This window comes from Penicillium angulare (genome assembly GCF_028827245.1).
Source record: "Penicillium angulare strain IBT 27051 chromosome Unknown utg000007l_segment0_segment0, whole genome shotgun sequence".
Taxonomy (NCBI): domain Eukaryota; kingdom Fungi; phylum Ascomycota; class Eurotiomycetes; order Eurotiales; family Aspergillaceae; genus Penicillium; species Penicillium angulare.
The window spans coordinates 3,942,270-3,963,963 of record NW_026623166.1 but is presented as its reverse complement, the minus strand read 5'-3'; the positions used below and the strand labels follow the sequence as shown (position 1 = coordinate 3,963,963).

Sequence of the window (21,694 nt, the reverse complement as noted above, 5' to 3'; positions counted from 1 at the left end):
CAGCTCTTTGCGCTGCTTTCTCTATATTAATCCGCACTTAGGTAGCTTGGACCTTCAAGGTATAGAACGTGGGTGAGTGATGGCACTTCTCAAACAATTCGAATGACAGATCATTGATCCTTCATAGAGCCTTTCGATACACCGGCAGTAAGCCAGTGTGTACGAAATACATGGCGCGTGACGCTAAAACCAAAGGAAAGCCCAGATCCACTGAAAGGCTATGTCGATGGTTTCAAGGTCGCCATCCACACCCCATCTGATACGGCTCTCCCAGAACGAATGGCCATTCATCAGGCTTCGCTCAGCCCTTGCTGATTGTGTCGGGGTCCAACTAATTGAATGGCGGAACTGCAGCCCCCATCCACCCTATTGACTCCAACACGGCGTATCGACTAGCCTCGCGATCTTGCTCCTCGATGAAGCAAATTCATGGTCAGTTCTATCCCATTCATATTTTTCATGTATATTGGGAGGGCATTCAGCTGACAAGAGCGAGCTTCGTACACTCAATGGGCATAGACCCCGTAGTCACGAGAACCAACCTTCATATCTCAAGCTACGGATTATCGGTCATTTCAGAGCTCCGAGGACTGCGTCTAGTTATGCAGCCATGTTGAACAACCTCTTCGGTGGCAAGGGTTGCACTCACGTCTGTTCTCATATATGTCACCTACTTTTGGGGTTGATAAAGAGTCTCCCCGCTCATGCCTACCTATCCTTATTCTTCCTCTTTTGGTACTAATATAGCCAGTAGTGCGACTGGTTGCCTCGCGCTTCCCACACCCACTCCATGCGTGCGATGCCTGCTCTGGGGACCCAGAGATCAATCGCACTACGAAACTACTATAAGAAGCACATTACCCACATTACCCAACAGGTGGCTTTTGATCGCGTCCGCCCCCTTCCCCCTGCATTTACATTCATATGACTGACTATCGTTCTAGTAGACCTCTCACGTCCAGCGAAAGATTTGTTACCTGATCTCAGCTCATTCCATTGGCAATGCCGTCGTCTCTTATCAAAAGCTTGGTTTTAGCGGCATTAGACGCGAGGCCGGCTGCAGTACAGGCTCTGGAGGTTAACAGTGGACGGCTAGCGTGGCTCGCTGTCTCACCTCACCCAAGTCAACACCTACCGAAATGAACAGTCTATGACAAGACCTGCTGTTGGATCCGCATTATGCATTCCGATGGCTGATCTCCATTGTCATTGGACAAGGCCACTTTGCATCAGCGTCTTCCGCCTCGGTCATCTGTGATGGTGCTGAAGAGACATGTTCTCAGCACGCTGTGAGCCAAGCCTGTACAAAGCGGGCGAGCTAGTGAAGATTACTACTCAGAAGCACTATGATGGGCATCTTGCTGTCAGCATGGCCACTTATGATGCGTCTACGGTATGTCAGAGGAAGATTGATTGTTGATTTGCAGAGGTGATACCTGATGATACATGCCGCGAGAGGACCAAATTGATTGGAAACTTGACTCGACATATGGAGATCTGAGGAGCCAATTCCAATGATGCGGCTCCGTTTCGGGACCAGCCTCAAATCACGCCCGCATCATGTATTCATGTGGCGTGCGTGAACTTTCTGGTGGGCCGACTTATGGGGCAACTGCATATCAAGGGAGTGCTAACCTTTCCGGTGCCTTATGACTTTCGGGGATGGCATACGTCGACGGAAGCAGACTTGGGTTGCTGTTCTTCAATGGTCCGACGCGCCGCTGACTGGACTTTGCCACGGCTAACTTCGCGTAGTGTATGCGTGACGTCATTTGTCAAACGCGTCTCCACTGGGCTTCGTCCGCGGTGAGTTCATTTTACAAGTGCGCATCATTTGCGCTTTTTTCAATGGCTAGCTCCTCTTTATATTGTCTTCTCGCCGAACTACACCAGCTCATGCTCTTGACAATCTCAACGTTTGTGAGCGGGAAACCTAAAGACAAATAGAAAGGAGGCCAGCGGGAGCTCCAATGGTCCGAATATGGCTCTAGGGAGGGCAACTTGGGTCTTTCCCCAAACAAGCTAATTTTGCAATCAGACTTGCAACGAATCTTGAGAGCGCTGCGTTGACAGGGATGCGACGTTCAACAGTGGGATCAGCAGCAAGGTCAACCAAAAATTTGACTTCATGAGATGTTTTCATACACGACGGGGGCATATTGCCGCAGCATGGCAAATTTTGGGCTTTCGCCGCTCTCTTGAAGCTAAAGGTCAATTAGTTCGACTTCAATTGGGGTAGCTCCCAAGCGCAGCTCGCCCTGATAGGGCTTTAGCGGTGTGGTATTCGCAAAACCGACTCGCTTAGCATTTTCGTCTAGAACGACAAGGTCGGGCTCACCAGATACCAATACACTACAGCGGGATATAATTTTTGGCACGAGCGCTGCCGGGTAGGCTCTAGCGGGATATTCTGAGGTTGCGTCAATGAATAGTATTGAACGCGACCTCAAAGTTTGAAGTCACGGATTTGACACTAGAGACTTTTCTATCGGATGCTGTCTGACCATGCTGAGTGCCTGTACCAGTCAGCTATTACTTGTTTACTATGCGGCAAATATCGGTCGGAGGAGAGGCTAGGCAAGAAAGTTGCTCTTCTACTCATGGCGGGTGATTCTACTACGAGGGATGCATGATTTTCCCAGGCGGGTCTACAGAGGGACCTATTGCCAGATATTCAGTCTCATTCTGGCGTGTTTGCGAGATGTCCTTGTTTCCAGATGGCTCTCGGTGCATGTTATGTCATAACAATAGATTATTGGGGAAATCGCCTGCCCTTTTCCGAGGTAAAATGGAACATCTATCGGCCTATTTGCCATCATCGCACATGAGATCTTCCATACGCCTTACCTTTCGCCGTCTGGTTTCTGATCAAGATCATTCGAGCCGAAAGGGCCAGCCTCAAGCGCCGGGAGCAAGGGTTGCTTTGACGGAAGGCAGCCTAGTTGTCACGACGGGACACAACTCGATGGGGGAAGTGTCATCGAAAGTCGGCATGTATGGCTCTATTCATCGGTACACCTAAAGCACGTCGGAGGCTCACCACGGGTATTTCGCTAGCGCAAGAACGGCCGACTCAATCACCTCAACGATACGACTCAAGTGTTTCCTAATCCAGAAAGAGGACGAAGGCAGATATGCGAGACTGACCAAAGGGCCACAAAACATCGAAGCCCTTAACACTGATGGAACCAATTTGGTCACATGCCCTCCGCTTCAACTCGAAGCCCCTGGTCCATTCCGGTCCTTTCTTTTATCCAAGATCAATTCTCCCTCTCAAGCCCATCCGTTTGATTCCTTCAAAATCTCGGTGATCGACGGAGTGGTGGACGTGGGAATTGTATTCAGACTGACATCAAATGCCGAGCTAATAGCCTCACTACTCTAGACAGCCAGGAAAGCCTAAGTTGTCTTTTCAACTCACCCCTGGTAAGCTGCCAGTGAGTGTCTCAGAGGATCAAATATCGAAACACAAGCAGTGATTGCCAGCGACCAAGACGCAAATACCAGCCCACGATCAGGGACCAAGGGCATATAGACATATATGACTTCGAACTAGAATTTCATCTATTGGGCAAATGCAATGGGCAGACATTATGCTGTCTCACAGTTGCCACATGGTGAAGCATGTAGAACCACTACAGAGCGGCAAGACATATCTGCGATGTTCATCAGTATTGAAAAGTTCTCATTCATTTCCCTTCGTCTTGACTGCGGACACCAAACAACCAATGCTGACTGAGCCCAGATCCGAAACACTGCGTTGTATGTCGAGAGGAGGTGCATGGAATTCTCGAGGCCATTGTCACCGAAAAAGACGTGTCAAATGTGGTGCTGTCGTCTCAGCCTTCTCAGTCTGGTTATATGCACTCGCTCCGGCGAGCAAGTCAGGCCAACAGCCCTATCCTGTGGGTTCAATACTTTCTCCAAGCGAGGTTGTGCGACCGGAGTGGGCCGTGACTTTGGAGATTGTCCTTTTGCGAAAATCGGCTTATGCAAGTCGACTTTCCGTGCTGGAATCAACTCACCGTGTGCTTATTCCTTGGAGAAGAATCAATTCAGTAAGCGTTCAATTCAGTTGAAAAGTGCTCGTGGTATGTCCCCGTAGCTCATTCAATTCTTCATACAAGGCGCTTACACGGCGAGGGCAAGTGAAAGGCAGAAGGTGTCAAACACTGGTCCAGATGCGGAACATCTTGATCGGCCCAAATGTTCGCTGGACTTCGTAGGACTGATAAGGCCTCTTCGTGGCTTTACGGTGGTGCTAACAGCTAGCTGAGGTTGCGGGTGGTAAATATGCACCACGCGTTCACGCGTTGCCCCGACATTCTCCCCCTACTGACCACCGCTTTTGACGCCTGGATATCTGAAGTCGGCCTTCTGGAATGCGATATTTCGTCTAACTGTCGCAATACACGCTCTTTTCACGACGGGCGGGGGATGCCTGCGCCACGTGTGCACAACTGCTGATGACTTGGTATTACATCACTTTTCCAGAAAAATCGACCTCGCCCATTAGGAGGATGTTCATCGCCCATGCCCGTATTTGATTCATTTTCCAAGCGCCCTCGAGCCGGGGGGCGGGGTCCCCCAGAGACCCCCTTTATGGGGGTCGACGAGGCAATTTCCAATTGCCGGGGGTGCCCCCAAGGCGACGGGCAAGACGCCCACACTACTGCGGTCCCGCCATACCTCTGCATCCATTACATCTATTATCCAGCCATCATCAATTTGTGCAGCGCATAGAATTCAAGAGCATTCGCGCTTCAGCTTCGGATTTGTCGACCACCCCCCTTGCCATACTGGTGGTTGGTAAATAGACAACAGTCGCCTTTGGCCTCAGCCATGCAGCCAAGTTAATTCAGACACTTCACATAACCTATCAAGCTCTCAACAATGAATGCTCCACTTCGGAATCAGCAACGTAATTTCCTCTTGTGCCTCTGAAAGATTCTTGGTTATCAATGTTCAAATCCTGGGGATGATGCGACCTTGACAGCGATGGGTCAGCGAGCGGAAGACTAAGGCCCTTCCTCGATCATCTGCTTGCACACGCCTAGGATCGATACCGGCGTCTACACGTCACAAGTCTTTGATATCGTACCGAGAAGTTAGAGTGGAGCCCCGACATCCCTTCGAATAGTCGGGTACAAGAAGACGACGGAACCGGGGATAGAGACTAGGTCCTAGGGCATCTTCAGGATGATAGAATGCTTAGGCTCAGTCTCCAACTTCCCATATATTGAACTCAATCGCTCGGGCAGAACAATGAGGATGGCTACAGGACAGGCTGAAAAGGTGATATGCGACTTGGCTTCAGGTGCCTTGATGAGTAGGAGGCTGACGAACAGTGCGCCAATGTAACTGGTTGACGCGCAATAGATCCTCCGCGTAGGAGCATGAGAGATGAGGACAAATCGAGAATGACCGGCGAATCTTGCCCGTCGCCTTGGGGGGCACCCCCGGCAATTGGAAATTGCCTCGTCGACCCCCGTAAAGGGAGTCTCTGGGGGACCCCGCCCCCCGGCTCGAGGGCGCTCAAGGAATGAACCAAACATTCGCATTGAGTACATGCATCATCGTAACGAGAATGGGCCTAATCAAACCGAGGAACTTATCCCCACAAGTTTAATCCGTTGCCATCCCGTTCTACTTGGGATGCGCAAGGAACTACCCGAAGACTTTAAAACAGACCAGGTTGAACACCACTGGGGATCACCGTTCGAAAAGGTGCGAGTAATAATCTAGGTTCACGCTCGAGACAATGAAGGGCTCTGTCTCTCATGCTATGGGATAGCAAGGGAGCACCCGGAGACAATTTCTGGCTTGATAGGTAGCTTCACATGCAGCGAGAACGACGTCCTGATGTAATCGAGAGTGAAAAGTCCTGCTACAGTTGTTCTCTTGGATGAAGTCATCGTCGCTGCTTTGAAGCAAGGCCCCTGACCACTACATTGTTGGCGTTACTGACTTTCAAGTGTCTGTTCAGATACCTTTTCAGGATACAAGCGGGAGGCTTTCCGAGGTGAAAGTTCTCTCAGTCAGAGTGATGTGGTATTATGCTGACAATGCAGATACTGCGCATGACGACTGCAGCCCATCTCCAGTGACTCAAGACGAACTCGATTGTTTGAAAGTTGCATCAAGCTGACACCAAAGCCAGGCCATTATCATCTCTAAGTTAGGATAATGGCGGTGCCTATACGCCCTTTCAATTCGCCGAGTACGAACTGTCAATGCGTTATGCAGTAGCGGAACACTTATTGAAGGCCAGGCTGCGATTGCCAAGGTCGATGCACAGAGCAATCTATAGCCCAAGGACAAGTATAACTCGCATCAAACCAGATTTCTATCCCTCGACAAATGAAATAAGCCCAAGATGTGCAAATTCACAGTTGCCGTGTCTACTGATCACAGTCACTAGACATTGGTGCGGCGATAACTTGTAAGAATAAGTTCTTATATACCTCCCTTTTGTTCCGATTGTGGGTACTGTAGCGATTCGGCTGTGCTGATTGATAATACATCCGAGTCATCGCATGAAGGCCCCAGGGACATCACCCCTTAAGTGTCTCATGCCTTTCATCTCGTATATAGCGTGATGCTGTCACTGGAATGGGAGTCCTGCAATTAAGTATTATATGCGAGACGGGATTTAGTGGCGGCCTAGCTGGTTTCTATAGTACATAATAAGCAGAAGCATGAATATAAACGAGTGAGAAATCGTATCTCAAATGCTGGCATTGTCGCCACTACCCATAAACACTCATCAACAATTCACTCATCGCGCTAAGCCCACACCAACAGTAACATACAATGGTTGCTAGTTACAAAATTCGTCTCCCTTCCGGGGATTCAAGCACTTGTTCAGTCAGAATTTGACTCAAACGTCATTTGATACAAATATTCCGTAAGTATTTGTAGTTGAATTCTGATACGCAGAACATACATTAAGGCGCATATTTCTAAATCCTTAATACGAAATTAGGATCCAGTAATTTGATAAAGCGACTCCATTTTGGGGGTTTGAAAAGCCTCTCAATTCGTCTGTGTTGTGACCACTCATGACAACAATGCACAGTGGGAGTTGCGCTAGCTAACAGACTCATTCCCATTGCTTGCGTTAAGTTCTTTTAGCTTGAGGGGCAGGATTTGCAGGTGTGTCAATTTGAACGAGTATAGGGATATCAGCTCGATTTGAAATTCACGACTCAATCAGTGAATAACAGAGTAGGTACAGCTCTTGTAAGATGTTCACAGCAACTTCGCAGAACACAATATGGACCACTGCTGAGCTACAGGTAGGAATGTAAATGAATCTTCTAAAGAGGTGACGCTTCGTCTGTTCTGAGCTTTTACCCTCGGCGGTATTTCCCAATCATCGCTTGTTTGTCGTTCAAGGCCCTTGATTGTGTGTCACTGACGAGTTCGATATTTCGAGTTTTAAATTTTGAAACGCATTTTCAATGGCAAGGACATGTATATTTTGGTCGGCGAGTGTGGAAGTGAGCACTCGAAGCTGCACCTCAAAATTTTGCATAGCAGTCAAGACTGGTGAGTTCAGGTCGCTGTGGGAAGTTTCAAGAGTTGATGCCTGATGACTTCGAGTGCGTACGAGAGGCAGATTGACCGCGGGAAGCATTTCATCATCGCTCGAGTCTTCAAGAGGGGGTTCCCGGGCAGGCCAAAAGACACCGAGATTCAGGTGAGAGATAGGAGGCAGAGTTATTGAGCCATGAGGCGCTGGAGGCCCGGGAGCTTCAAATCGGATCCCTGGCGCAGCAGCAGTGTCACGAGGTAGGTTTTGAGCATGGCTTTGCTGGGATTCCCACTTCGTGGCTTGGCGACGGCAGGATTGCCATGAGTAGAGTCGACCAGTTTTCTGGAGAAGGAGGGCTGAAATATGCTTCCAAAAGCGCTTTCTGTGATTCGCGAGCATCTCACCGGACTTTTTTGACATGCACAGATCCAACAAAGTTTTGTGGTGGGCTGATGTCAATCTCCTGCCTCGTCTTGTACCCTCGCATCTTATGCCGGTGGCGACTGATTGGCGCGGCTCCAGTGCTGAAGATCGGCTTAGGATAGTCCGTCGGCCTGTCATGTTTAAGCAATCAGAATCATCCTGTCGAGCGCGGCGAGTGGCAGGGACTGATGAGGTAAAACACACCGCGTCTGTTACTCATGTGAGACAAGGGGCACCCAGCGTATAAGATCTTGTCGAACTCCGCAGGAGAAGATTACCACCTTTCCTATTACAGATTGATGATTCAGCGCGGGCTTAGATCCTATATTGCTGTTTTTGTATGTAAAGCGCACGTAAGCGTACGTATGGGCTATACAACTAGCCTATACGAATCAGGCAAGATCGCTCAACTCGATCGAGCACCTAGATAGAATAACCCTCTCTGAATGGTATCCAGTTGTACTAGTTCATACGCGTTCGCCCCTATCCGACATAGACCACCACAAGCGCATTGAGAGAAGTAGTCAAGGTGACCGTCTGCAGTCCCCATCGACAAGCTGGCCAGAAGCTCGCTTGGATCATAGTCGACAAGAGTTGTCTTCTTAAGTTCCAAAACGTTGGCGGAGACACGGCAAACTGTACTATCGGCAAATCTTTTTAAACAGGGAGCACCTGCTTTGCGTTCAATGACAATTCGACTGAAAGACCCGTGAAATCGCCTACATCGACCTCGTCTACCATAGAGCACAACACGTCTACCTCGCAGATGTGCTCAATGTCTTCCAACTCCAACTCCAAGGGCTGTTAGTTCAAAGGTCTGGAGCACCTAGTGGCTCGTTCAAGACCCTTTGGCACTCTTTACAGTATTTCAGTGCAGAGTTCTGTTATGTATCTGATTAAGTTGTTGATGGGTTGAATCAAATTCTTGAAATTGAAAAAAACTCGTTTTCTCTTAATGTGCAGGAAGGTCAACAGACCATGTGAAAATCATCAAACATTTCATTTGAGAAATGTTGTCCGCCCTTCCAATCATTCGTCTGTAGTTGAAATAAATGGTTTCCATAGGAAGCACAGCAGCCAGGTATCGAAAGCCCACTTGCATTCACCGGCATGTGCAGGAAGAGCCTTGCCGCTGGAAGGAAAGCGTTGCATAGTACTCGCGTAGTCCGAAAAGACTATGGGCTTTCTCTGCTGAGGGTGTCAGAAGTAGGCCAAAAATCCCAGTCGACGGGATCTTCCTTCTCGGGCTCTGACAAATCGGTGCCATGGACTGGCTCTTTCGAGATTGTAGACTTTGAGGGTGCCCGGCCGTCCTGTACATGAGAAGGAGACTTTGGAGAAACAGCTGCAAGACATTCCATTAGCAATGGTAGCCTCTTTTTCTCAGTCATCGATTTACTTGGGACGTCATTTTGCTCCATGTCTTTCATACCAAGCAGATGTTGATTGCAAATACCAGACAGCGTCATGTGGGCCAAGGCAGATGGGCGGCTGACAGAAGGGAAGTTCGAGACCAGTTATCAGAGGAAGCTAAAGATAAAAGACGACGACGACGACGACTTTGCGGTGATTATTCACTTTGACGCAATCAACTAAAGTAATTCACGGGCGGCCCGATCACACGGGCGGTCCGATCACCTAACCTGAGCATTAAATTTTAAACACATATATTACTACTAAAACGCTAATATATTGAACATATAGCCTATTTACGCCTATATGGACAGGAATTCCGTTTATGCTCTTTAACCCCACAATCCGAGCATGTAGGTAAAGCTCTGGTTTGCTGCTGCAAGGGTGGATTTACCGCTTCTACCGGGGGTAGTATAGCCGGTTTAACCACGTCTGGGGGGGTCTGTAGGGCCTGTAAGACATCTTCCACACTAATTCCACTTAGATTTTCAATCCATCTATTCGTCCGACGTCATTTTTGCTTCTTTTTCTCGCTTTCTGCCCGTAGAGCGCTATTTTCATACACTAAGAATATAGCTAAGTTCATAGCTAATTCACAGCCTTTGATAAGTTAATTTAGTACACGATCTGTAGGTATAGGGGGGCCCTGTGATCGCTTTTTGATAAGAGCTTTGATAGATAAAGCTTGTTTTTGTAGCTGTAAGAGATTCTAGGATGTTCTGGGCAAGAATATACTACCTACGCTACCAGGGGGGGTAGGGGTCTTCAGATAGATATTAAGCTTCGAAAGTACCTTAATAGGACTATATAGAGATAGCCCAGTCGCTAAGAAGCTATTTTAAATAGTATTTAGCTTAAATATATCTACACCTACACTTAGATAAGCCATAAGAAAGCCGAATTTATCAATATAGTTAAAGCCAAGACGAGTCTTTGATTCTACCAATCGTCCATATGCTCGCTTTAGAACCGCAAAACAGCCAACATCAAGTGGCTGTAAAAGATGTGAGGAGTGTGGAGGCATATAAATTGGTATAATATTATTTGCAGCACAAATTTCGTCGAATTTGGGTGTTAAATGGCTACTATGTCCATCGAGAACAAGAAACTGATATCCACCTTGTGAGTGTGATATATCCGAAATCAGCGCTTTTTGAAGCCAACATAGGCTAATTTCGTCTGAAGTCCATCCATTTGGACTATTATCCAATATCCAATCCTGTAGAAGGCCTTCTGCCCATGCTAAATTCAAGGATTTGTGCTTGAAGATAATATAGGGTGAAAGTACATATCCGGCTGCACTGATACATTCAATCACAGTCACCCATTCACGATTTCCAGGCTGTAAAAGTGCAAGTTTCCCATAGTATTCTGTACGTGTAATCACTTTAGCAGTTGCAGTAAGGCCCATTGCGAAGCCTGTCTCGTCGAAATTATATGGCGTCACCCCATATCTGTCAGGTTCAGTCAACTTCAAGCGACTCAGGCGCAGAACAAGTTTCACGAGGTCGTAGTGGCCTCGGTTGACAGCGTGCCATAGAGCCGTTCGTCCTCTGCAGTCTGACAGATTCACATAAATTTCATGATGTAACAGGAGAGACTCAACCATGCGGACAGATTGCTGTCCCTGGAGCTTCTTCACAGCCAACGCGAGATGTGGATCATGTTGTGAGCTTTGGCAGTTGACATCAATTCCCGTGTGGGTCACCAGCATCTCCACTGCGATATGGTGCCTCTCAGGATTTGCATGCTGTAAGCGGCGTCCAGCCGAGATGATCCGTGACATCAATCTCTTGACATTGAAGAAGCGCTCGACAATAGGAGCATCACCGCCAACCACGGCAAGTGACAGTGGGCCTCGACCGCCAAGGTCGCAAGAGGAGCGAAGATTAGGCTGATATTTGAGTATCAGACCCACGGCCTCTGGGTATTGCAGGTCAATAGCAAGAAGAAGAAGAAGCATATTCTTCCCTGCGTATTCAAAGTCGATATTCACGTGGTATTCTTTGATGAATCGCGCTGCAATATCCAATCTTTGGGCCGTCACGGCACCAAAGAGCGGCGAGACTTTATCAACCAAAAGGGAGTGGAAGAGCGCTTCAGTGAAAATGAGACTGGTTCGGCGACAGATCAGGCATAAGTTCAGAATGTGATTCGTTTGAAGATATCTGCAAATCCAGAACAAAAGCTCTGTTGGAAGTTCAGAAAGCATTAGGATCTGCCTTTGCCGTGTTGGGTGGTGCTAGAGGTATAAACCGCAGCAGATTGCAAGATTGATCACCTGGGACTCATAGCGCAGCGCACCTTCCCCTTATACGCAAGTTCTGGAGCACCCAGTCCTTTGACCTTTCGGAGACCCCCGGCCAGAAGCCTGCATGTGAAACCAGAGTTCGTGTCCCAAGAACACCACACATGGATCCTTGAAAGCACAAGGTCAGTCCTGGGATCATGATCGAACGTTCTGGGAGCGCTACAGCTCCCAGGGCCAGTCAAAGGGGTCCTAGCACCGGCTTTCAAGAGCTTGGGACTAGTTTGCGCATGCCGCGTTACCGCAGTATAACGGACATTCGTGTGCGCCCTCACCACTAAATCTACATGATGAATCATTTGTAGCGCGGGCGATGGGCTGAGCGAATACTGGGCGGCTAGCTCAATAGCTTGGATGTGCGGTCAGCGACCACCCTCAACAAGTGAGGGCAAGTTGACATACCTGCTCAAAGAGCAATACGCTCACCGACCTCAGTTTTCAACCTGTATCCAGCACTTAAAATAAAGCAATGGTGATTACAGAGCATGTCGACGCGGTGAACTAGTGATCCGCTGCATATGGGTCACAATTGTTGAAGTGGTGGTCGCTGATTCAACGTCGAAGCTTCATCAATGCTAGACGTAGATGCGAAGAACCATGACAGGGCCTGGCTCTTGAAAAATGTGTGGATTGGCTCCACGGCCTGCAGTATGTTATTGCACCGCCCGTCGCCTGAGTTGAAGAAAGCTCAACAGACCTCACTTTGTGCAGACATTATCAATGCCCCTCGAAATTGGCGACAGGCTGACAACGTCACTCAATGATTGGGTGAGATAGGCGACGACCAGGCAGGCCGAAATTATAGATACGGGCTCTTCCCCGGGCTTTGTCAAAGCAATTCGCAACCTTTTCGCGTCAGATGGGTCTTTTCGCCTCGAGGATCCGAGATGCAATCCTATAACAGACTCATGATAAGCTTTTCACCTATGACTCCCCAAGCTCTTCATATTGCTGACACGCACAGTGCATATCCCGACCTCTGCAGCTGTTCAGCTCTCGTCAGGCGCGCTGATTCGCTCTAATCGAATGTGTTCACATCCGCCAGACAGGCCCTGAGTCCTGGCTAGATCCAGCCTCTTCCGTGAGTCTACCTTTCAGCTGCGCCGAGCCGAGCTAATAGTATCACTTTCCACCAGCTTCCTAGGCCATGAGAGAAGAGGCAAGGCTCTCTATGCAGGCATGTCCCTTATCAGTCCAATACAATCGGAGACTGTACTGCAACAACAGATGTTACAAACAGCCCGGGCTGTCTGATTGGACCGCTCCAGGTCAGCGTGACAAGAATCTGCACCCGTTTGTCATCCACGGCCAATAGCCATATTCCTGGTCAGCGCCAGAACCTGTGAACTAGCTTTCTACGTGAGTCTCGAGCTTCAATATTGGTCGACTTGCTAAATGATGCCTGACAGATGGCGCCCCTAAGGAGGCCCCAGTGTTTCAATCCGGTTCGATTTACCCTGTCAGATTCAGAGTTTCACTCCCAGAACTATGCATCCTTCATCGTCTCGACTCATGCAAAAATTCGACAAGAGTCAGAGAAAGGGTACATGCGCACGCCGCCACGGTCGCTGCAGCAGCGAATTCGTGTATCTGGATCTTTGTGGGCAATAAGGTATCTCTGCCCGAGGCTTTCCCCCACGACCATTGCATAGATCGTCCGCCCTGATTTCAGCTGAGGTTTAAGCCTTAAGCGATTATTGACAATACAGGCAGCATCCGTTGGATCAAAAATCGGAGGTTGGGCTGATCCACGAACAAGATCTGTTTTATTAGTGCCGTGTCCCGTTCAAGCGAGGCGAAGAGCGGACAAGGTAAAGGAGAAAAAGGCTGTGAGTGGCCCTCCGTATATCCCTGTTCATGCTGACATATCTTGAAGCATCCTTTGTCAGATGGCACAGGCCGTGTCAATTCAGCGAGACATCGCACAACCCCTTCATCGTATCTTGTACGCGCCTGGCAGCCTCAATGGCTTTGTCGAGAGGCGATGAATCTCTTGCCGCGCGCACCGTTCCGATGTGTCCATATTTGCCGAAGGCATGGCCCCCTCGCCCTACAGTCAGTCAATCTCAACTAAACTGCAAGAAAAGTCGAGAGCACCAGCATCCCGACCACGCGGCGAGGGCAAAGTCCTGAGTCTGATGAGCTTGTATGCCAAGGGCCTCTGGAACGGTACGATTTCAATTCTCTGATGTGAAGACTATGACGAGAGAAAGCAGAAGGCCCTAATTCGATGTTTGGACGATCCCCACGGCGGGCATCCATCGTGAAATATGCACCAGTCCGAGGGGATGTACATTCAGCTCGCAAGGGTACCGCAAGGCTCGCCGTGCTGTGTTTCTCAACCTATTCTTGAAGGCAAATCTGGCGGATGTATCTGTCATCAGATAAAAGAAGCTATCGCTCTCTTCGATAGTCACACATTTTGTGGTAGCTCTTTGCTGAGACAAGTACGACCAACAACAGAACGCATCCGTCGGACATGAGATGGGCGTCGCAATTTGGCAGGGCATTTCAAGACAGAAGACTTCGTTCATCAAATTCACGCAAGGCCAGCGACAGCGCAAGTTTCTGCGTTCTCAGTAATGTGATATCTGCTTCGACAGCTCGGCAGCTCGTCAGCTCGGCACCTCTCCTTTCTCACTTTTGCCTCGATTGTTGAAAACAACCGGCTCCCTGACGCCCTAGGTGTTTCGCCCTAGATTCAGTCCATACCTGCCGCGCTGGATGAAGAGCGCAAGCCCAGACGGCATCTCAATATTCCGTACGTATAGAAGCACTCATGAGTTTTACCGAGCTGGCGTGACCTGAGTGTCAGCCACTAGACTGTAGGTCAACAATCTCTCTGATCCACTCCTCAAGTGGAACTCGACAGGAGATTCCGGGCAAGCCTGTGGCACATAAAAATATCCGGGTAAAGTCAAGCTGTCACCTTCCGCATTGGCCCTTCTATATCCGCGGCTCGATCGTCAGCATTGGTCTTGATGAAGGGTAGGTTCATGTCGACAATATGTGCAGACCCTGTTGAGCCAATGAGACCCACTGCTCACCAATCCGGTCTTCAACACCCGCAGGCTCCGCTTACAGCCATAATAGGTAAATGGGAGACGTTGAGTGACGATAGAAAAGGCTTGGATCATCTAGCGATGAGATTGAATCATCTTGGCAGCTTCTACATGGCCAGGCCCCGTTGATTCAGTTTTGCGCCATATTGGAATCTGGATAAACCATTGAAGCTCAACAGATCAACGGTGATAATTCAACGAAAAGGAAACTACTGGTGGAGTGATCTATCATACTCAGTTAATGAACCAGCCCTCCCTTCTACACAGCGCCCAATATTCGAGGTGGTGAAATTCAACCATCCGCCTTACCATGCCCTTTAACGAATTTTGCCACGATCTCAACGAGCTCTGCAAATTTGGCACCACAAACGAGGAAAAGATGGCAGTGAGTGAATTAGCTGGAAACGCTATAAGTATCCTGCCATTTCCGTGCTTCATTGCAACCATCCCTCTGCAAACCGTACTGCATCCTGGCAGGTCTCTTACACTTTCCTGTAAGTCTCTCTTTCCCAGCTCCTCGGCTTTTTGTCTCATTTTACCGGTGCTCATACGACTCTCTAAGCCACTTAAACCTAGAACTAAGCTTATCCAATGCTCATGCAGTACGCATCTCTTCCAGGTACGTTCACCACCCTCGTGCGAGCTTCGAACATCCCATCCTAGACTTTGATCCAGCTGACCTTCATCGTGTTATGAAAGCGGTCTGATACAAAAGTAAGACTTGCAAAGGGGAGATCTCCCCACCTGCTGCTGTATGGCATGAGGTGAGTACACCAGCTACTATCGATGACTCTTTGATTCAATCTTAGCCGCTAATTATGAACAGATGATCTGGAATTGCACTTATAGTGTCATCAGATACCAATCTCATAGTGTATCCAAGATGACCTAGAAAGCTTCAGTTATATTCTCAACCTATTCAGAGTAAGCTGTTGGTGATGCCAGAGATTGACAGAGTACAAACCTCACTGCCTGCGCGCACGATGAGAAGGACAGCTCCAAGTTGAGTTTCAATACTCAGGGCTTAAACCAGTGTCCAAATTTGAAAGACAAATGGGTCGAAATTGATTCATCCTAAATATGAATTGAGCTATTATTCAATAGTATCTGACATCCCGTTCCCAAACCGTGGCAAGAGTCAGAATCGCTGGAGGGATCTCCAATCTCATCGGCTTCTCTCAACCTTGCAGTCCTTGCACTGCTTTTCCTTGTGATTAAAGCTGCTGGCCGGTGCATCCTTGCCCACTGTGGTCGTTTCTTTCTTGCCGGTCGAAGGCGAGTCGTTCAAGCGCGATTTACGATGGGACGTTAGAATAACGCGAGGAAAGTGGGAGGCCTGATAATTAGCATGTTTTTCTCAAGTATCATCTGAAGATGACATACCATTTGATGGGAAACAAAATCCCAGAACCCCGGCTCGTCTGCTGAAACAATGTGTACTTCGCCAGTTTCACGAATGCGAATCCCGACGCACACATCGGCATGACAGAGGGCGCTGTATTCGAGAACTTTCTTTATGAGTCCTGCTCTGCGGCGGCATCTTTTTTGACGCGCCAGTTTTCTGGATTTCGATTGTGTAGCAAGTGTGCTCTCGCTTGCGGTCATTCTAAATCGTGCAAAGGTGGGTGATATTTTGATGCGATGCTGAAACTCGAAAGCGCAAATTTAAAGCAGCAGACTACACGTCATTTAAGAAAGCGTTATGAAACTTCTTCATTTACCAATAGAACTCATGGGTTCCCTCAAAGTTCAGCCTGGTAAACTGGCACAGCTATTGACCTAACTTTGAAGGCCGCTCTTCGAAGAAATGTGTCGCGGGGACTAAACAGAACGCAAGTTTGAACCTGTTCCACTTCACCAGTTCAACCAACACCCATCTTCTAAAACATTGGCTTGCAATGAAATTCAAACACTTCCAAGCTTCCATGGGATATTCATTTGTCATTGGGTCAAATAAAGAAGTCACGGAACTACACGAGGCCGGCCGCGCCTGCCTCTGGTTGTTCACCAGCGTCAGCGTCCGCAACGGGCTGGTCGGAACAGGGCTGGTTGTTCGCGTGAGCCAAGTCGACGTTACCTCGTCGAGCCGGACGGTCGGCAGTGATGACGCGCTCAATGTCCACTACGCACAGTTGGGGGTAGTGTTCGAAGCTGTCTCGTATGTCAGCACGGCACTCCCTCGCATCCAAATACCGCTGTGGAAACTAGACGTGACGATCGTTGTGAATCACCCTGCCGTGCTACTCTGTCTCGCAAAACCCCATCTCCAGAGTGGCCAGGTTCTCATCGTACAGATCACGGAAACAATCCGCCAGCTGACGGAGGCAGGGGTCAAGGTCAGTCTGAAGGCCCCTACTGATGAAGACCAGGAGATTACCACGCGAGCTAGATTCGGCTCTTCCGGGACCCCACACGAAAGTGCTGTATGATAGCCTGGATCGGGAGAAAGCATCGATACTCGCTCAACTCCGCACGGGACATGCCAGACTGAATGTATATCTTCACCGAATCGGTAAGGTCGACAGTGATATGTGCGAGTGTGGCGTCGAGCGCGAAAGAGTCCCACATTTTCTGCTTCAATGTACCCGGTGGAATGAACAACGTCGCGCACTAATTGAAGCCGCGGGTTCGAGTTTCGGCAGTCTATCACATATGCTAGGAGGCAAACCTGAGATTGTAGTAGGTACGAATCAACTGAATGGCAGAGCATGGAAACCCGACGTCAAGATTGTCAGAGCCGTCATCGCGTTTGTAATGAAGACGGGCCGGCTGGCTCCAGAAGGGTGAAGAAGAAAAAGGGCTGAATCGACTACGATGTAGTGTTTTGCTATCATATGTACATAGTCAGCGGTGCAGCGCACACTAGCTAGGGGGCTACATACGACCCAAGGTCGTGAAAAGCCTGAGAAATAAATAATAATAATAATAATTAGGGGTGGACTAAATAGCGCACAAATAGCCAATTTGAGTTATTTTATTGCAGGAGGTTTCGGACCACAGGAACACACCCGTGAAGATCAATAGTGAAGATCAATAGTGGGACTTGGAATTCTCGGCAAGGGCCTAAGATAGATATGCCGAATGCAAGAGAAATGAGAACGACTCGCATTTACTATGATAGTGGAAATATGCGAGGCTGCCAAGGGTCACCCAAAAACGATCGCGACAAAAAGAAAATGAGTTCTTATTTTGGTACAAGAGAAGAACTAGCCGGTCCCGACTCCGATTCTATAGACCGAATCTGAAAATGCAAAGCGTCCAAAGGGTTCGAAGATAAGGTCAAGTCAAGGTATGGCACATAGTCGGCGAGGTGAAGAAGCGCATGGCGGATTATGTTTATATTAGGGGTATCGAACCAAGGCAAATGCAGACGCTCCTGCTATGCTGTCAAGAAAAAGGTGCTCCGAGAACATGTGCAGGATGACGAACCACTTTTGGCTAATGGCCCTTTTCCTGATGGCTGTTCTTTTACTTTGCACCGCGCCGGCATAGGTCGGGCCCAGTACCATCTGGAACTGCGGCGAGAACCACTGGAGCCGATACTGATGAGACATGCACCTGGCTTCCTGTTACTTGTAGGCGTCGGTTGGCTGCACTACACCCCAGCGTGAGGAGTCGCCGATGGAGAGCAAGCCGTCATATTAGGGACACCTCGGCCCCGGTTCAAATTGCCCATTTGTGCTTGTGCGAAGGCCCTATACTTTGGTGTGAGAGGCGGGGTGAGGTATCCTTGGGCAACGGCAGTCAGTTGCTGGGACTTCTGAGGGGTGGCGAGGCTCATCTCGCTACCATACAGCCTGGATTCCACATGAGTCTCAACCGGTAGTGTGTAGTGGGCGTAGCTGACTAACGAAGCCTGGCGGTTGAAGAAGTGCTCCAGTAATTTGGAAACCCCCGAGTAGCGAGCCGAGGCGTACTTCCGGGCGGCGACGATAGAGGGTCGGTGAAGCTGTTGGGATAAATCAACTAGAGTTATCGAGTCATACTGGGCGTCCCAGCTGGTATGACAAGGCTGGTGTCTGTTGAGTATGTGACGCGACAGAGCCAATGCAGCGCGAGCAAGCTCAGACGACGGCCTAGAGACGAACTCCCGGCAAAACAGGGCAATTTCCAGGACATAGAGGGCCATGTGCTCCACCTCAGGGTCGTAGGCCTCATCGAGAAGGGCGATCTGCAGGAAACTGTCCACAGTCGGGTGGCCTATAGTCCAGTCTAGGGTCTGCAGGACATGTCTCTCCATTTGGATGAACATGTCGTCATCATATAGATAGCAGCACACCGACTCCAGCTCCTTGACAGTGGGAACACAGTCCTTCCTGTCATTGTACTTCGCAGCGATAAGGAGAGCTACACAGCCAACGAGCTGGTAGTGACGCCTGTAGACCACACGCTTGGAGCAGTAACGATCCAAGAGGTTGATGGTCAGGAAGAATGTCGACGGCAGGAGCTGGAATACAGCATGGGCCTCTATCATGAAGTCAAGGAGATAATGTCGCATGAACCACTCGATCTCGGGTTGGATGTCGATCGATTCAATATCCGGAAGTGTTTGATCCTGGTGATAAACACGATTAGCCAATATATTCCCGTCCCACTAGTACTCGCAGCAACTCACATCCATGTCCAGCATGTGGCTTAGGACGTCCTCCCTGAGCTCTTCGCTGGTGAGGTCAGATAGCTGATCCGCAATAACATACTGCCGCCCACAAGCAACGAGTTTCTCGTGCTCCCGCTTGGGTTGCTTCTTGAGACGCAGACGATACTCGTCATCCACAAAGAAGGTCTCACAGGGCTGGAAGCCAGAACGAGGGCGCGTGTAACCCATCGTTGTCGAGGTACTCGAGGACGACGGGAAGGAGGGGCGAGACTTGGACCGGCTTTGCTGAATACTGAATGAAGGGGTCTGGAGAGCGGGGATGATCAGGTAACGACGGAGTTAAGAGAATGACAATCGTCGAGGATTAGTTGAAGAAATGAATGACTGGAGACTAACTGGCAACGATTAAGGAGTGAAGACCACTGTCGGGACTTGGATGCAGGGAAAAAGAGAGTCGGGTTCCCCGGGACGAAGTCTTCAGAAGTGAAAGCTGGCAGAAGAATGGGTGTATTAGCGGGCCGGGCTGGGATTAAAGCAAAAATTGGTGTCAAATGCGAAGAGAGAAAGATGAAAGAACGAGAAAATCGATACCAAGTGCTAGCAGAAAAGGGTGGTCAACTTCGGAGAATACTAACCCTACAAAGAGCCTTCGGGCAGAAGACACTGCGACGTTACCGCGATGGCGCTGGCATTTAGGCTGGAAAGAACGTGATAATGATCCGATAGATTAGGGTTGTGGTGGATGACAAGACTGAAAGATGAAGCAAGAGTCACCGTCTTCATCCCTGGGGCTCGGTGTACTGGCTGCAGAATGTGGAATGCAGACACGGGACAATCCTATGAAGGGCGGATCGGATTATCAGGGGAAGGTGCATGCAACAGGAATGAACAGAACTTACACCTCAGGAGATGACGCGTTCTGAATGAGCGCCCGGGCGGATTGAAAGGGAGACTGTAAGATTGGGCGACCCCAGATATCATCCACAAAGGAGCAAGACGACACCCAAAAGCCCAAAATTAATCCTGAGTTGACCAGAGAGTGTAGGTCAATTATTCTCAAGGGAAGAGATCGGCGCGAAGACCCTAGACTTTGAAGATCGCAGGGTTAGGAGCGTCGTCGCGAAACTCATCTGACTCTTCGGCGGCGAGATGAATGAGAGAGCGAGTCCGTGAGCCACTCAATCTCGACCTCACAGCGTCCCGACTGTCTGTTCAAGTACGCCAAACCTATTACGGCGGACATCCATCCCTTGGTGGAGCCCCACTGCAGCGGGCCGGTGAAGCAACGTGCCATCGAAGCGCGCCTCGAAGTGGAGGTCCAGGCGTTTGAGCGCCACCATCGCCGCGAAGCCGAGGCCTACCATACTATCTTCCGGTACCTGTCCCCCCATATCAGTATTCACGTCGCGAGATTTGAGACGTCTCGCGACCTTCGGAATGAACTCAAAGAACGGTGCTGGCGGATGGAACTCGCCACATTCTGCTAGCTGTTCGCCCAGCTTCGCGAAACCACTGGCGAGCGCTGTGGCAGTGCGCGCGATTTTGTTGGTCGTGTACGGTTGCTCGTACATCGATTGAATGCTATAGTGCCCGGATCCATTGGCGATCGAACGCACATTGCGATCTTACTGACGCAGATCGGACCGGAATACATTCTAGTTGTGGATGCCATTCAGAATGACAAGGATCCGGTGAATCCGACCACGATCGGAAACCGTCTGTCTAATGCTGAGCAGACTGTTCGGAGAAAAGAAGCTCCAACACCTTTGCAGGTAGCATCTGGCTCGTCCGTCAATACGGTGCAGCAGACTGCCAAGAAATGCAATTATTGTAAGAAGCGCGGCCATGTGGTCGCGCAGTGCTCGAAGAAACAGCGAGAAGCTCAGCCGTCCAGGGACCATGCCCTGAAGGCCGAGAGGAGTGTTTCCGGCTCACCAAGAAATAATTTGCAAATGATACCATCAAGCCAGATGGCAGATCGGCAGGGCCCGCCGACTTCCAAGAGACCGAGGATCAATAGCGTCAGGGCGAGGGTGACGACCCTTTATACCCACGCACCGCAGCCCCGGTGGATCCTGGACTCTGCCGCTACCAGCCACATCCGCTGGGACCGGAGCTGTTTTACCAGTTTGCGGCCCCACCGCGAGGTGTTGGACGCGGCGGGCGATCCAGTAGAAGCCGAAGGGATTGGTACGGTGAAGCTCACGCTCCGGGGGAAGTTTAACCAACCCCTGGTGTTGAAGAACGTGTACTTCGCGCCACGCGTCGGGATGAACCTGATCAGCGTGCCGAAGCTACTACGAGACCGCTACTCGGTGGTGGCGCACCCGTAGAACGTCTTTGTGCAACGCCGA

General features: G+C 49.6%; 9 protein-coding genes across 9 annotated transcripts; 3 read left to right on the top strand and 6 right to left on the bottom strand.

The window, feature by feature from the left end:
* Positions 1-129: 129 nt before the first annotated feature.
* N7478_010748 (uncharacterized protein) lies at positions 130-315 on the top strand (the record flags this gene model as incomplete). The annotated part of the gene is made up of 1 exon (XM_056926962.1): positions 130-315. A coding segment is annotated over one exon (186 nt), but the record flags the coding sequence as incomplete, so codon positions are not given.
* Positions 316-7,393: 7,078 nt separating this feature from the next.
* N7478_010747 (uncharacterized protein) lies at positions 7,394-8,098 on the bottom strand (the record flags this gene model as incomplete). Its single annotated transcript, XM_056926961.1, has 1 exon — positions 7,394-8,098. The coding sequence occupies one exon, from the start codon at positions 8,096-8,098 to the stop codon at positions 7,394-7,396; it is 705 nt and encodes a 234-aa protein (XP_056776331.1).
* A 1,037-nt stretch (positions 8,099-9,135) lies between these two features.
* On the bottom strand, positions 9,136-9,429 carry N7478_010746 (uncharacterized protein; the record flags this gene model as incomplete). Its single annotated transcript, XM_056926960.1, has 1 exon — positions 9,136-9,429. One exon carries the CDS (start codon positions 9,427-9,429, stop codon positions 9,136-9,138), a length of 294 nt encoding a protein of 97 aa, XP_056776330.1.
* Positions 9,430-10,211: 782 nt separating this feature from the next.
* N7478_010745 (uncharacterized protein) lies at positions 10,212-11,585 on the bottom strand (the record flags this gene model as incomplete). The annotated part of the gene is made up of 1 exon (XM_056926959.1): positions 10,212-11,585. One exon carries the CDS (start codon positions 11,583-11,585, stop codon positions 10,212-10,214), a length of 1,374 nt encoding a protein of 457 aa, XP_056776329.1.
* Positions 11,586-15,908: 4,323 nt separating this feature from the next.
* N7478_010744 (uncharacterized protein) lies at positions 15,909-16,348 on the bottom strand (the record flags this gene model as incomplete). The annotated part of the gene is made up of 2 exons (XM_056926958.1): positions 15,909-16,079; positions 16,127-16,348. 2 exons carry the CDS (start codon positions 16,346-16,348, stop codon positions 15,909-15,911), a joined length of 393 nt encoding a protein of 130 aa, XP_056776328.1.
* Positions 16,349-16,668: 320 nt separating this feature from the next.
* On the top strand, positions 16,669-17,172 carry N7478_010743 (uncharacterized protein; the record flags this gene model as incomplete). The annotated part of the gene is made up of 1 exon (XM_056926957.1): positions 16,669-17,172. The coding sequence occupies one exon, from the start codon at positions 16,669-16,671 to the stop codon at positions 17,170-17,172; it is 504 nt and encodes a 167-aa protein (XP_056776327.1).
* Positions 17,173-18,338: 1,166 nt separating this feature from the next.
* N7478_010742 (uncharacterized protein) lies at positions 18,339-19,568 on the bottom strand (the record flags this gene model as incomplete). Its single annotated transcript, XM_056926956.1, has 2 exons — positions 18,339-19,298; positions 19,359-19,568. The coding sequence occupies 2 exons, from the start codon at positions 19,566-19,568 to the stop codon at positions 18,339-18,341; spliced, it is 1,170 nt and encodes a 389-aa protein (XP_056776326.1).
* Positions 19,569-20,423: 855 nt separating this feature from the next.
* Positions 20,424-20,911, bottom strand: N7478_010741 (uncharacterized protein; the record flags this gene model as incomplete). The annotated part of the gene is made up of 2 exons (XM_056926955.1): positions 20,424-20,544; positions 20,568-20,911. 2 exons carry the CDS (start codon positions 20,909-20,911, stop codon positions 20,424-20,426), a joined length of 465 nt encoding a protein of 154 aa, XP_056776325.1.
* Positions 20,912-21,310: 399 nt separating this feature from the next.
* On the top strand, positions 21,311-21,673 carry N7478_010740 (uncharacterized protein; the record flags this gene model as incomplete). The annotated part of the gene is made up of 1 exon (XM_056926954.1): positions 21,311-21,673. One exon carries the CDS (start codon positions 21,311-21,313, stop codon positions 21,671-21,673), a length of 363 nt encoding a protein of 120 aa, XP_056776324.1.
* Between the last annotated feature and the right edge of the window lie 21 nt (positions 21,674-21,694).